The sequence below is a fragment of the Nanorana parkeri genome, unplaced genomic scaffold (genome assembly GCF_000935625.1).
Source record: "Nanorana parkeri isolate BGI_ZX_2015 unplaced genomic scaffold, ASM93562v1 scaffold995, whole genome shotgun sequence".
NCBI classification, from domain to species: domain Eukaryota; kingdom Metazoa; phylum Chordata; class Amphibia; order Anura; family Dicroglossidae; genus Nanorana; species Nanorana parkeri.
The window spans coordinates 378,371-394,281 of NW_017307263.1; the positions used below are offsets into that span (position 1 = coordinate 378,371).

Below are 15,911 nucleotides of genomic sequence, written 5' to 3' on the forward strand. Positions count from 1 at the left end.
GTCAAAAGAACAGACAATCTAAAGTCCCCAAAGCAAGTTGATCAGACACCTATTACCCTGCTGGTATATTTTGGAGTTGTGGTAGAAGCCCACATAAATACATGAAGTAATAAAACTCAGTATTGATCAAGTTCAGGGAAGTAGTCAAACCCAGGACTTCAGTGGTGCGAGGCAAAAAAAACCCCTCCAAAAACAGCTACATCGCAATCATCTGTTACAGAGCTGAACATTACACTGTTAATAAATATTACTGTTGAGGCAGGTTATATTAGCATTGATGGACTAACTGAATGAAACACGCCTGACCACAAACTAAATGAAAAATTATTTAGAGGACTGTTTTGGCTCTGTTACAATGACAGTGGGGTACTGTAGGCAGACTCTTAAGACAGAGAGAAATGTCAAACTCAACGATCCAATAACGTTGCAGTGACCAGTACAGCCCATTTCATCAAGATGATTTCCAGGCAAACAGTTAAAATGTGTATGTGGGGGCCTTGTTCTATGCTAAAGGTTTTGTATTTCTGTCCATCCAAACCTGACGTTTACATAGCTCTGCTAAAGCGTACAGGCAGGCTTGTAACCCGACTTCTCTCTACTGCAATAACAGTACTCCCAACAGCCATACTTTTCATTACACACAAATAGACATCAGATTCAACACTCACCGTGAATCGTCAGACCCACATTCTTAAAGGTTTATAAATGCTTGTGGTACAGCCTACCTGAAATCATCGGTAGCAACAGTAATTGCCCTGTGTTATTCTACCTAGCTCTTTAGTCCATCTCGTGCACAGCACATATCAAAAGGATTACAGCTTCAATTCACCCGGAACTTTCACCAGTCACCACAGGGGCAAAAAACATTTGTTTCCTATGTGTCCAGTTCACACCACAATGCTGGTGTGATATGCAGTGCCGTATGCAGACATGCTTCCTTTTTGTTTCTGCAACACTTTAGTCACCGCAGCGCTGCTGTGGTGTATAGACGTGATTGAAATGTCACTGACATTTCAATGAAGTTTGAGAAAGAAAAAAGGAAACAGGACATTGCATTGTTACAACGCCCTGATGCCACAGAAGGGGCACCACCAGCCTGCATGCTAAAATCCTCTAGGCATGTGTGAACATAGCCTACAACATAATACTCCTGATGAAGTCAATGACTAAACCATGTCAGTCATGCTACAGCTGGGATTTTGATAGTTTTTACCTTGTTTTAAATAAAACGGAGTTACACAAGGCTAGTTTTTTTTTTTTATTATTTGACGACGGTAGGAGGTACAAATTTCTAGGTGAACTTAAGCTGTAATTCTGCTGAGCTGTGCTGCTATGGAGCTCGACAGTTATCAAAGAGCTAAGTAGAAAGAAGAGCAGAACAGGGCAATAGCTGTTGCTACCTGGAGAACCGATGATCAAGAGGCTGTAACACAAGTGTTCATAGACCTTCAGAAACGTGGGTCTGACGTTCACGTTGATGAGTGATGAATCTGAAGTGGGTGGATGAGCTGTGGCTAGATGTCAATATATAGAAGTGCAGTGTTGATATTTGTGAATGGATTTCTCTACTTCAAATGAGCAATATAGCTAAGTCACTCCACCAACCCCCCCCCCCAGTCTATAACTGGCTGATACAAAAAAAAAGCAAACACCGACTGATGAGGTAAGCCCTCTGGTTACTCTGCTCTCTTTCAGCATGTTCCTTGTCAGCAAATGTGCATACAACAACAGAACCTTGTTGGCTTAGAGTACTGACCCTCATTCACACAATACAAGTGATTAAAAAAGGATATCAAGTCAAAATTCCTATAGGTACACCACCTGCACTACTTATTAATGAATACATAACTGCATCCATTCTTTAGGTTTATACAAGCTTGGAGCCCATCTTTAAATTTGCAGCCTAATTAAAGCTTCACAGTCTGCCGCTAGAGTTTATAAGACTTTCCCCCAGAACAAATCACGCTGTGGGGACACCTAGCGAGGGAAATAAATATCTGAAGAAATGATTGCTTATATTAAAGCAGCAATGGTCTGTTTATAGTTTAATTTGGTTCCACAAACTTCTAAAATCATGTGTATAGATGGAAGTACAATGGCAAGGGAGAAGGTTCAAAATAAAAGAAAAGCAACCAGTCTGCCAGGGTTGGTTACATGTCAAGTAATGTATATGCTGTAAAAGGTGAATAAATAATGAAATATATAGATTGCATGTCTTACCAATTTAATACTGTATACAAATGAGTGCAAAGCAACAGAAGAGTGTGTATGTGTCATACAAAACAAAAACTGCAGTATAAAAATAATGAATGTCAGATGTGTACAGTGAAGGTAGGACAAGCTGGTCTGTACACAAAAGGAAATGTTAGACAAATCTTATTAAGCTTCGACTTTGAGGTTTGGCTCTAGAGTAAAAGGAGGACATTTCAGAAAGAGGATTTGGTTATGAATATAGTACAAGTAAATAAGCAGTAGTGAGGGCACCACAACCATAGGTGAAGAGTCTAGGATGGCGTCTAAGATCTTCAGCAGAATAAAAATGGGTTTGAATCCTGCTGCTGCTTTTTGCAGTACTTAGCTCATTGATGGTGGTTAAAATCTTACCATGTAGATATCACAATTATGATTGTAATCCAGTTGATCTCAGTCATATTTTAGTTGATACAAGACCCATGCCCCGACGAAAGGGAGTTCAACCCCTGAAAGATGTTGGCTTTTTAAAATTCTACTGAATATCTTATAAAATAACCATCTTGGCCTCTTTTGACCTATGGGTGTGGCACTCTCATTACTACCTCTATAGTTGGACTTTGCTCAGGACCCCACCTTCCCTGGGGGTATTGATACATGTCAGCAATGTTACCAAAGCGGGTCAGCTTGATCAATGAAAGGGCCTTTCCCAATAATAGTGGATATTATTAATATGTGATCTAGCGCCTTTTGTGCATGTACTTCATTGATAAATATGACAGTTACGTGCATTGTCAGCTGACAAAGTAAACCCATCTTAAGGGAAATATCAGAGCGGTCATCACGGACTTCGTTCTGAAAATGATAGTTGATGGTTATGCTGAGCCTCTGGCTTTAATACTTTCTTAGTCATGGATGTAAAGTATGCAATTTTAAGTCAGAAGAAAGTCTTCATCTGTATGCTTGTTCAGATATTTAAAGTACTGAAGCAAGAGGGTCGGCATGGCTGGGAGGCAAAAAAAAAGATTATAAAGAGTAACTTATTCTGAATGGAAGGCACATGATGCTCTGTAATACATAGCTCCCACAGTTCTAAAGCCATACATTCTCTGAAAAAAGGCACCCCCAGTTCCCTGTATGCTGGTTCCACCCTCAGGCACATTTCCTGAGCACCCAGAAACCCAGGTAATATTACACTACTACTGACCGGCTTCCTTGGTCACTGCTCTGGACACACCTCACCCTACTGCACGTGGACTACTACTGGCCATTCAACAGTGATAAGTGGCCTCACTGGCCAATAGCAATATGTATTAAGTGGAAGATGGGAGATGACAGTTAGTGACCAGGAAGCTGGTCAGCAATTGCATTACAGTGCAGCCTGGGTTTCAGGATACCAGGAGCTAGGTAAGGAAATGAAGCAAGCATTCAAGGAGCTGGAAGTGCCTAGTCAACAAAAGGCATTTTAGCTTTTTGCCACAAGTTCACCTTGAACAAATGAAAACAAAAGAATAAAAATATATTTGATAATAAAACACCCTCTCAAGTAGACTATGGAAAACCCTATCTAACAAAATGGAGTGAATAATTGCATCAAGTAAAGTAGTTGCAGCAGGACAGTCACCATTCATATGAAGAGTGGTTATAGTATAAGAGCACAAAAAACAGTTACCAAGACTTGACAAGGACAAGTATGGTTGACCATCTCCTCTGTTGGCAATGAAAGTTATACATACATCTTAGTACAAAAAAAAAAAGGTTCTTAAGTGAACAGTTATATGAAACACTGGGAATGTTAAACGTCACAAAGCAGAAATGATAATCATGACATGTTTTAGAAATACAGTGTCCCAAAGGTCACTGACATAACACTACTGTTTCTTCAAATACAGTAATCAAGAGCAGCCCACTTGCAGAAAATATGCAACAGTCACATATCTTTCCATTGTATGCAGTTCTTGAGATATTGAGACTGGAAACATCAAAACAAGGTCAGGTGGATCACACATCCAGGCCATTAGGACTCGCATCAGGACATCTCTATATATAATACGATGGGGAGGTGGGTTCTCTGAATGCAGGCCAGGAATTGCTTTTGCATAGGGTGACCATCCCCGTAAAGTAGACTTCCAAATCAGTCAACCGTCTACCTACAAGCTAAACAAAAAAAAAGGGAAAAAAAAAAATCAATCTCAATAAGATGATCATTATATTGAATGCTTCTAAACTTCATATAGGCAGCTCATTAATTGGGGGTTGGAAAAGCTTGGTAAGTATGTGGAGTTTAAATATTGTAATAATTGACCTTAAGTTCCAGTCCAAGCTTTTCCAGGACACATTCGTTCTATACCTACATGTCATCCATAATGATGATATTTTTGGCAGGCTTTTTTATATATGTCTGTCCTTACAGCTTAGTTTGCCAGTGTCCAATTACCTGAATGCAGCTGCAAAACCCATGGTCCAAGACCAAGAGATCCTGTGTCCTAAAATATACGATTAAGACATACAACCACTGTACATTACTGCCCCAGTCCCTACAATCACTTTGGATGCTCTGAAAGGCATTTGTGTTTACTGCATTGGTGTCAAACGATCATGTAAGCAAGTAAAGGTCATTCAGAATCTTAGGCTGGATTCTTTGGTTGCTCGATGCAGTTTCCATTAAAATCAATTGAAACGTATCAAAATGCAGGTCAACGTTAGTCATGACACACATCTAGGCATCACGACACGTTTCAACTCGTGTTCACAGTGTCTCACCTTGACATTCAATACTAAATGCATTGCAACACAGGTTAACCCACGTTAATGCATGTTGTCATGAGTTGTAATGCGTTTCCATTGGTTTCAAAAGTAAAACGCATAGGTGTAAAAAGGCCCTTAGGGATCACAAACTGATGACAATGTTGCCATCATGCTAATTTGCATACCTAAAATATAGAACAGAAAATGCTGGCTGCAATTAAGGAGAAGGACTCGGAAATACTGGTGGCTTCAGAAGGGTAAAAATGTATTCTCTTGTATTCTCGGGTAACTGTATTTACAGCCCATTTCTTCTTAGCTCATACTTCATTATTTCAGAAAGAGTTTTATAGCGACAAACATATTCCCAAAAAATGTATACTTACTTTCTGTAGGTTATTCTTTGCCCGTGGATCTTTCTAGTACCATGTTCATTCATGCTGCCAGCAATGCAGAAAGAAATGGCAAGAACTGAGGAGGAAGGTGGAGGAGGACCTGTAAACATCTAAGTGACTAAGTCCAGGGACCATCGAAATTGAGGATGCACAAAGAATAGCCAAAACATAAGGCCAGCTGTGGGGCTCTGCCACCATCATAATGGGGAATGGTCCTCTTTCGAGTATTGGACATGTTGCAAAAGTTAGGGAAACAGCCCCAATGAAGAACCCAGGTGGTCAATCACAAACTAGAACTCAACTGCAAGCTGTTCACCTGGGCCCATGCAGCAAAGGGGTTAAACAGAGATAAAAGGGAAGGAATAGTAGTTAACAAAGGGCAGGAGAGCATTTATGAGCAGCGCCTGTACCACTGTACAGTGCACCCAGCAAGTTCCTCCTAGTTCCTGTAAGCATACAACTAGCAACAGTGCCCTCAGGTGACACCTCCTGAACCCAACTGTTGGAGATGCAAGTTGTCCAGGCGTATGCAGAGGTTACCAAATGTCCACCCACTCAGCAAAGTAGGGGAGTACGGTTATGTAGAGGAAGGCTTATCTGAAGATTTGACTGACTTCAGTGCAATACTTATAGGGTAGACTGGGAGCCAAGCTTGGAGGGTCACGATGAAGAGGTTGAGAAAGTGAAGAAAAAGAACATTTCTTAAATGAAAGAAAGGGGGAGGACTTCAGAGTTTGCTCCCTAGGGCTTCTTCCTCTGAGGGCCGGTTCACAACTAATCGTTGCAATAAACACACAACATCATGTAATAGTGCAGCACTTAGGTGTGAACTGGCCCTGAGGAAGATTGGTGCTCTTGCTATAAGTATCCTTGATTATAGTATAAAGAGTTTTTTCGAATAGAGACATTGTTCCTCTAAGGTCATGCGGGAAAATGCTTCTTACATGGAGCTTCCGCTTCCCAACAAAGTGCCCTATGCATGTGTACTGACAGAAGACACCAGCGAGAGATAAGCTGCGAAGCTTCTAGCAGACTGTCACAAGTAAAAAGCTAAAGCCATTTGCTTCATGCATTCTGTAATCAAGGGATCAACAGCAACAGTGGTGACATGTCTTTTAAGGGATTTTGACCAGTTAAGTGACAGATCAATGACTTAGGGCAGGTTCACACCATTTTTCGGACCAAATATGGTCCGGAAAATGGTGTGAACCTGCCCACACTTCCAGTGCATTCCAGACCAAACAAAATGAGGCATGCAGTATTTTTCTGTCCTGGAACGGACTTGCGCTGGTGTGAAGAGAGGCCAGAAATAGCATAGGGATACATTAGGATGCATTTTGGGTCCCGACACAATCTGGTCTGGTGATGATCTGGATGTAGTGTGAATGGGCCCCAAGTACTGATCCCAGTAAACAAACAATTCTATAGTTTTCAGGGGAAGATCTGCAGGCAGCTCTGGTATTTGTCTCATGACAGGTTTACTTTAAAGAGGCTGTCTTAAGTAAACCCGTCTGTAAAAACGACCTCATCAATGTTTTTACAGACCACAGTACTAGAGGCTGTCAACAGACTCCACTCAAGTTTTCTATCAGTTTAGTAAGGGACACAGGATTCAGTTATTCTGGGACAACTGGATTGTACTGCCACCTACAGGGGGAATTGGACACTGGCAAACAAAAAAAAAAGCTGTTGGCCAGAAAAGTATAACCCCTCCCACTTGCTTCAACAAGGGCTGGCATAACAGTCTTCTTGGGATGCCTTGAACTTACCAGCATGATATGGCATCAAATCAAGACTGCTAAGAAAGAAGATAGGGATCTCCACGTCTTGCTACTCAACCTGGCCAACACCTATGGATCAGTTCCTCATTCCCTACTGTGGACTGCCTTTGAATTCTTTCAGGTGCTTGTAGTAAGACCAAATGTGGTAAAACACTACTTCATGGACTTCACAAGTTTGCCTTGCAACATCAAACTAGGCAACCACTGGCGGTGGGCATTATTGCAGTCTGCACCATCTCCTTATTGGCCTTTACTACAGCAATGAAGCTGATTATCAGAGCCTCTAAATGGGTGGTGGGAGGAGAACAACTACAATTTAGTCAGTGCTTACTACCAATACAAGCCTATATGTGTGATATTATTTTATTTACTTATTACAGGTATTTATATAAAACACAAAAAAATTTACAAGTCAATTTACACACCGCTTTACATACAGAACATTCACACTAGTCCCTGCCCTCAAGGAGTTTATAATCTATGGTCCCTATTGCATGCATACATACAATGGCCAATTTAGACCGGAGGCAATTAACCTAGCAGCATGTCTTTGAAGTGCGGTAGGAAATCGGAGTACCTGGAGGAAACCCAGGAAAGCACAAACACCTTGCCGATAGCCAACCTGGATATAGCACTGGCAACTTCCCTTTGCCCCAAAAGTTTTCTGGGCAAGGAAGAGCATCAAAACTAGGGATGCACCGATACAAGCATCGGTATGGGCCGCGATACCGAGTATTTGAAAAGTATCGGTACTCGTACTCGGCCTTAAAAAAGTGGTATCGGTGCATCCCTAATCAAAACTAAGCAAGTGCAGAAGAATCTCCATTGTCAAAAGTCAAGTTAAGGAGCAAAGGTTCCGTCCTGATAGAAACCCTGATCCAGCTGTTTTAGAAATGCCAGAGAAGACCTTGGGTAGATGACACAATGCTACGCTCAAGGACACTGAACAATTGGAACAACTGAAAGGGGTAAACCATCATCATCCACCCTCAGACAGACAGCAGCATTGTCAGCCTGTGAAGGGGGTAGTGTTAGATGCACTGAAAAATTTAGATTTAGACTTGACTAGCAAATTAAATCTTAACTCCAGCCAACATTTTTTAAGCAGTTACAGCAACTATTTTTTACTTTTTGGATAAAGGTTTTACATTCATGAATAAAAGTTAATCCATTCTCAGTGTTAGGTGTTTTGTCTAATCCCTCTATCTGCCACTTTTGCTGGACAGCTGGGCCTGCTAAAGGAAGTTGAAAAGTCGACTGGCCAAATCACCAGTTTGAAATAAAAGAAAAACCCCATAAAAATAGTAAGAAATAAAAAAACTCATGCAACCACCATCTAAGAATTGGTAAGCTGCAATATATAAATGTTTTGCATTTAGGTGTATGGTGGACTGTACGAAAACAGTGAGGGAGAAGGAAGTGGATTCCATCGGAAGCTGTTGGCCAAGTTCATTATGAAGAGCCGGGCTCAGGCTCATTCCAAAAGCTCCTCAGTGGCACAAGGCAACAACAGTGCAGAAGACACGGCTTATGTTGGAGGAGATGAGAAGACTGGAGGGCCAAGGAGGGCCAATGGACTAACTGAAAGCTTTAAAAAGAGAGAAATCACATGGATTGACGAGAGATGGAGGGATCAGGGCTTCATTTTGTCATCACAGCCATTTGTGATCTCCTGCCCACACTCCAGAACCTGAAGCAGTTGTGGGAAGAAGATTCTGCTTGCTCTGTCAAGTACCTGCATCACTAAGGCACATTCTAAAAGAATGCTCTGTGAGCCTCACCCACGGCTGTTACACTTGGCAGCATAACCAGGTCTCAGACAGCTGACATTAATCTTGGGACAAAAGCAAACCACCATAAATGGTGTATCGCTCCAATCAGCCGCACAAAACCGAGTTGTAAATTCCCTCCAAGGTATTGCTCCCACTCCAACATCTCTTACGTGTTTCCCCACCTGGGCTTAATCATAGAGGTGATGATTAAGTCCTGGTAGTGAAACGCGTGAGGTGCGGAGTGGGAGAGATACTATGGTGGTGTAAATACCTTGTATTTTGAACTTTGCATGGAATTTACAACAAAAAAGTTGGATTTTTATGGGCCTCGATTTCATGCAGCTGATTGGAGAGATATTGTTTGACAAGGGGAGCACACTGCAGCCTGCACCCGATGTCTATATTGATCTGCAGTCTGGTTGGAGCGGTGAGTCTTTCCCTTTTTTGTATATCGCCATAAATGCTCTTGCAAATTTTGGCGTGAATAGCTCATCAGCTGACCAGTCTCCATACAGAAGAGGTGCAGGTGAGCATGCGTTTTAATAGTCTGGAAGCCTCTCAGACATTCCAGACTGGTAACAGTACTAGTTTTAGTGGCAGTCTGTTCCAGTTTCATGTTGGCTTGCACTGAGTCAATAACATTATTTCTAATAAGAAGCCTGATTGAGGCTTCTTGGGAACAAACTCAAACAGAACACATTTATGAGACTCTTAATCCAACAGCACAGAGGTTGCTACAGCTGCAGGAATGTCAGATAGAGATTCTGGGGAGAAAGGTGTATGCTTACAGCCTCAGCATTCTGAGTCAGAAATCACAGTTGCAATTCAACACATAAGATGCACCACAGCTGTACAGGATTCCTACCTGAAAAAGGAAGAGTGGGCGCCTACTACTCATAGTAGACAAGAGACTCTGAGTAGTGTGGGGGCTCAAGTAGGGTACAAGGCTGCATTCCTAGACTGAGGCAACTTACTTTAAGACACCAAGACAAAACATTGGTTACTCACAAACCAGCTGCTGAGAGCAGGACAGGTTCGAAGGCTGGAGGTGATTAGGTCACTGTATACAATTAACAGTATCATTAATGTAGCAGTTCCCAATCCTCAGCTACATGGAGTTCTTCAGGAATTAGCACAGCCCTGCACCTGGAGAGTGCTAGGAGGCCAACACAAGGGCCCGGAAAGCACCACAAACAAAGCCCAATAACAAAATGTTACATTGCAGGTTATATTCTTCTCATCCTTGGGCATACTCACAAAGCGAGTCTTCAAAGACTGGGACACATCAGAGGCTGTGCCACAGCTCTGGTTCCGCAAAGCGCTCTGCAGCTAACACAGCACACATAGGTCTGTAAAGCACCACAAGCAGAGAACAATGCCTGAAGGACACATTCCAGGCAAGCGCTACAATTTCCAATCCAGCAGGGTCCGGGTACAGCCTCCAAAGGATATTACTGAGGAAACCTTGATCTAGAAAGCTGCAAAAAAGCTGAGCTCAGCAGGAAGCAAATTGATTCTAACAAAGCAAAAAAGATCTTGTAAAAAATTAAATTGTAGTGTTTCTCATTAAAGAAAAGAGCATCCATTCTCCTAGGACACCAGCAAAAAGAGAAGCAGTAGAAGGGGTTATACCTGGCTGACCAAAAGCTTCTTTTTTGCCAGTGTTCAATAATTTCCGAATAACAGATTTCTATGTCCCTTGATGAATGAGAAACAATGTTGCACAATACTTGTGATTTATTTTACTAGACTAAGCATCAACAGCTTATTACCAATGAAGTCTTTATTTTACATTTCTGTGATGCACAAAAACTCCCCCAAAAACCTTTTTTTTTTTAAAAGTGGGCAATAGTTAAAAGGTGCTGTGAATAATTTTATCTGGGAGTGTGTAATAGTCCTTTACCTTCAACTGGAGCACAAGAACGCGCATGCACAGGATTTCTGAATGAGAGTGCTGAGCAGTCTGCGGGCCGATCACGTGGGCGCTGTACACAGGAGACGTGGGCAGATCCCGGAGAGCGGTGTCTGACCAGCTGGCCGAGGGACTGGTACGGTAATGAATGCTGCTAATGATCTATGTGAGGGAAATGAGGTGCCTGCAGGGTGGGGGTCGTGTCACCATATTGTCAGATCTGTTTGGCCGGCCTCGATGCCGGCCAATCAGCACCCAGCTGGCCAAACAGAATGGTGTCGGCTTCCTGGGCAATCAAGAAGCCGGGCGGTGGGTAATGACACGCCGCCTGGCTTCCCGATTGCCCGGGAAGCCGGCTCTATGCTACCGGAAGTACCGAAATATAAATATCGGTGCTCGTACTCGATACCGAAAAACCGGTATTGGTGTATCCCTAATTTGTACCATGTATTTTTTCTGGATTTTTGGTTGATATTCTGTCTCTATCATATAAAATACACCTATGATACAAATTATATACACCTTTAATTTCTTTGTAAGTGGGCAAACTTACAAAATCTGCAGGGGATCAAATAATTATTTTCCACATTGTGTTAGATTAACAAAGTGTGTATTCCAAGCATACAGCTTATCTTACCTCCAGATTAATACAGGCCACACTCAACAAGGTTGCTCTTTATGATCACATCGGTGACTGCATCAAACACAAACTGGACATTCTTTGTATCTGTTGCACACGTGAAGTGTGTGTAAATCTCCTTTGAGCCCTTTCTTCTGTTTAGGTCCTCAAACTGACATTGGATATAAGCTGCAGCTTCTTCATAAGAATTAGCACCTGAAAAAAGTGAGTTTTACAGGAAAAGGTATTAGACAATTCCAAATCTCATGGAAGGCTGGATGGGCAGCACCCACCATTTTCACCCCACCAGGGGGATGTCCTGTTGATCATATACCTGAGTATTCTGGATAGCAGATGGTCAGTGGACTCCTAGTTATCTTCTCCTCAAACAAATCCTTTTTATTTAAGAAGAGAATTATGGAGGTTTCAATAAACCATTTGTTGTTGCAAATGCTGTCAAACAGCTTCATACTTTCATGCATACGGTTCTGTAAAAGGAAGAATAGTGAGACTATTTGTGAAATCAGCAATTTAGGCATAAACCAAAACCTACAAAATAATGTACCCAGTTTTTTTCATGACAAATTAGGTCACCTGATAAAGCGGAAGTAAACCTAAAATAAAAAAAAACCCGCAAAAACTGTTAGAAATTAATATTTTTGTAATGTCAGAATAGACACGCCAAGTCTTCTCTGACAAAAAACTGCCGTTTCTAACATCTAACAGTTTTTTTTTCTCTCTAGTGTACGCTGTTCGGTGCATGCACTGTACAGTGTACTACCCTGGGTCCTTCCTAGCATCTGCAGTGTGCCAGGAATCAAGCTGGTTGCCGAGGACGACGTAACTCCTCTGCGCATGCGCAGAAGTTACATCATCACAAGCAGTCCAATGAATGAAGAAAATTATGGGGACTGGAAGAAGCAGAGGAGGATATTGCAGTAGCAGTGGACAAAGTAGCAGCTGACATAGTACAACACCAATTCCAAAAAAGTTGGGATGAGAAAATATACATTAAAAACAGAATGCAATGATTTGCAAATCTCGATAACCAATATTTTATTCACAAGACAAAATAGAAGACATGTAAAATAGAAAAATTGTACAATTTTACATTTAAAAAAAAAAGATCATTGAAATTGATGACAGCAACACACCTCAAAAAAGTTGGGACAGGGCAACAAAAAGCTGGCAAAGTAAGTGGTACTAACAAGGAAAAGCTGGAAGAACATTCTGCAACTAATAATTGGCAACAGGCCAGTAACATGATTGGATACAAAAAGAGCATCTTAGAGAGTCAGAGTGCCTCAGAAGTAGAGGTGGGCAGAGGTTCACCAATCTGTGAAAAGCTGCATCTAAAAATTGTCAAACAATTTCAGAATAATGTTCCTCAACGAAAACTTCAAATATATCATCTAGAGTACATTTATTATCTAATATACTACATTACAGAATCTGGAGAAAATCTATGTGCGCAAAAGGGCAAGGCCGAAACGCAATATTGGATGCCCTTGATCTTCAGGCCCTTAGACGGCACTGTTACAAACAGGCATGATTCTGTGAACATCACTGCATGGGCTCAGGAATACTTTTAAAAAAAATCACTGTCTGTGAACACAGTTTGCTGTGCCATCCAAAAATGCAAGTTAAAGCTCTAATATGCAAAGAAGAAGCCATATATGAACCCGATGCAAAAAAACTGCCGTCTTCTCTGGGCCAAAGCTCATTTAAAATGGTCTGTCACAAAGTGGAAAACTGTTCTGTGGTCACACGAATGGAAATTTGACATTCTTTTTGGCAACCATGGGCAACGCGTCCTCCAGACTAAAGAGGAGAGGGACCTTCCAGCTATTTATCAGTGCTCAGTTTAAAAGCCTCAGAACAAAAAACCATAAGCGCACAACTGATACTTAGTCACTGGAAAAATCACGGGCTATGAATTATTGTGTGCAGGCTCTCACTGACAGGGAGAGAACCCTGCAAATTCGAATGGTAAACAGAAACAAACAAAAAAGAGCGCTACTACCCGATATTGAATGGCATCTATTCATGAGAGAAAGAACAAATATGTGTAACTTACAGTTGGAAGTCTGCAAATGTGTCGAGGATGGTGAAGCAATGACCGGTGTACAGAGGAAGTCCAAAGCCGAATGCTGCAGCAGTGGATGGATGAGGGGGCGCTGTGAAGTTTCCTAGCGGCACGCGTGCACGGCTGGCCAGGCCGGGCCACGGCGGCTAAGGGGGGAAGGACCGCGGCGGTTGTGGAACCGGGACCGCGAGCGGCTGTGTTCGGTGCGTGTATAGTGGAGTCAGATCAGTGGGCAAAGTATCGACAGGGCGTCTGAGTGGGTGGACGCTGTGCACAGACAGGCTCGCTATATCGTGATGACTACGCGTTTCGAGGCACAACCTCTTTGTCAAGTCTTAGGGCAAAGATGTCTAAAAGCCTGCATCTGCAGTTTAAAAGCCTGCATCTCTTATGGTATGGGGGTGCATTAGTTCATATGGAATGGGCAGCTTGCACATATGGAAAGGCACCATCAATGCTGAACGATATAGTTAGGCTTTAACTGCCTCCGGGCCGGCCGTAGTAAAAAAAAAACGGCCGGCCGGGAGCTCTCTAGATCTGAGCGGGCGACCGCTCAGACACGCCCCCTCGCGCGTGGGAAATGGCCGGTATTTAAAAACAGGCAGCGATGCCTGTTACCAGGGATCATGTGTATGGGGTACCGATCGGTTGCCCCCCTCGCCGTTGTCCCGCTGATCCCGGGATCACCGGGAGCTCGGTACACGAGCTCCCTCCGGTCCACTCTCCTCTGCAAGAATGCGGAAGTGTTGTATAATACGTCACTTCCGCATTCTTGTGTCACTCTCCAGCTTCAGAAGCTGGAAAGAAGCTGATGGAGCAGATCTGTGCTTCATCAGCTTCTTTTGGGGGGTCCTAGGTGACATTAGGCAGGGGTGTGGAAATTTTGGAAAAAACTACTTGTCCAAGAACTAAAGCGGGGGCCGAATCTACTTGTCGCTCATGAAAATCTTCTTGTCCTGATACAAAAAAATAATTTTAACCAAAACTGTATTTAGCAGTGCTAAGAAGCGCTTCCCATTGGTCAGTGCCGTCAGTTGACTGCATTGACCAACGAGTGCCTGCAATTTGCGAGCGAAATTCAGAATACATGGAACAGGTACAGATAGTACACCCGTACTGGTGGACGGGAAGGACCGTTCGCCGAAAGGTAAGTCTAGTGGGAGGGAGATGTGTGCGGGTAATTCCCAAATTACTTGGGAAAGTGAATATATCCTTTAGGGTTGGTGCAGACTTGGGAATTCCCAGGATGTGCAATCGTGTGCGGTTGCATACAGCGGTTGCATCCGCATGTATGGGGTTACATCTGCGTGGCAATCGCTGAAAAAAAGGTAGATGTACCTATTTTTACAACATGCACCGCGCACTGTTTTCAACCGTGATCGCCTGCGGCGGTAGTGCAGCAGGAAAAACGCGCAATCTGCTTGGCACGACAGGGGTGCCATTAGAAAATAATGGCACTGACAGCACGATCGGCGGTGGTGTGGGATTCCGTGACCACCCAGCCATCCGCTTGGTTTCGTGCACGATGACCGTGCAGTCACGGAGCGCACACCACTGCCGATCGCGCTGGCAGTGCCATTATTTTCTAATGGCACCCCAGTCATGCCCGGCAGATTGCGCGTTTTCCTGCTGCAATACCGCCCTGCCCGTGCGGTTGCACACGATTGCAGTTGAAAACACTGCGCATTTATTCGCGTGCAGATGGGGCAATGGGGCTGGTTTTAATTTTTTCTATTTTTATTTACTTTGTAAAAAATTTTCATTTGTTTTATTATTTTTACTTAATTGCCTTTTTATTTTTTACATTTTTAATATTTTGTACTTTTTCTTTTTAATTTTTTTTTTTTTTTAAACTCAACTGTATTGCGATCACACAGGGAATAATAACCCCCTGTGTGATAGCATTTGGAGGTGACAGGTACTCTTTATTGACCCTGTCACCTCCAACACAGGAGTTCTAGCACAGCACTGTTGCTAGAACTCCTGTGACAGGAACAAGCAGCGGCCGCCGTGGACAGAGGCTGGGGGAGGCTACAGAGCCGGTCACTGATCCACCGTCCGGCTTTGTCACTGCTCTGTCACGGCTCCACGCCCCTCGCTCCGTCACGGCTCCACCCCCTCGCTCCGTCACAACGCTCCACGCCCTCTGCTCCGTCCCCAGCAGCTCTCAGCGCTTCGTCCCCGCCCCTCGCTCTCCACGCCCCCCGCTGGCAGCGCCGCTCTCGGCGCTCAAAGAAAACCAGCCCTGCTACTTGTCCGTAGCAGGGCTAAAACAGTGCAAAAACCACTTGCCCGGCGCCCGGAACTACATGTCCCGGGCGATACGAATTCCACACCCCTGCATTAGGGGGTCTTGGAGACCCCTCATGTCTCCATAAAGAGGACCTGTCACATATTTTGCTATCACATAG

The 15,911-nt window shown here is 43.2% G+C and overlaps 1 protein-coding gene across 1 annotated transcript in view; it reads right to left on the reverse strand.

The window, feature by feature from the left end:
* Positions 1 to 4,134: 4,134 nt before the first annotated feature.
* The window catches only part of GNAI3 (G protein subunit alpha i3), a 57,135-nt gene continuing 45,358 nt past the window's right edge, over positions 4,135 to 15,911 (reverse strand). Inside the window, exons 7-9 of the mRNA XM_018566989.1 lie at positions 11,749 to 11,902; positions 11,433 to 11,630; positions 4,135 to 4,347 (exon numbers count right to left, since the gene is read on the reverse strand). Coding sequence (XP_018422491.1) covers positions 11,440 to 11,630; positions 11,749 to 11,902 — 345 coding nt within the window. The 3' untranslated portion in view covers positions 4,135 to 4,347; positions 11,433 to 11,439. The remainder of the gene's footprint in view (positions 4,348 to 11,432; positions 11,631 to 11,748; positions 11,903 to 15,911) is intronic.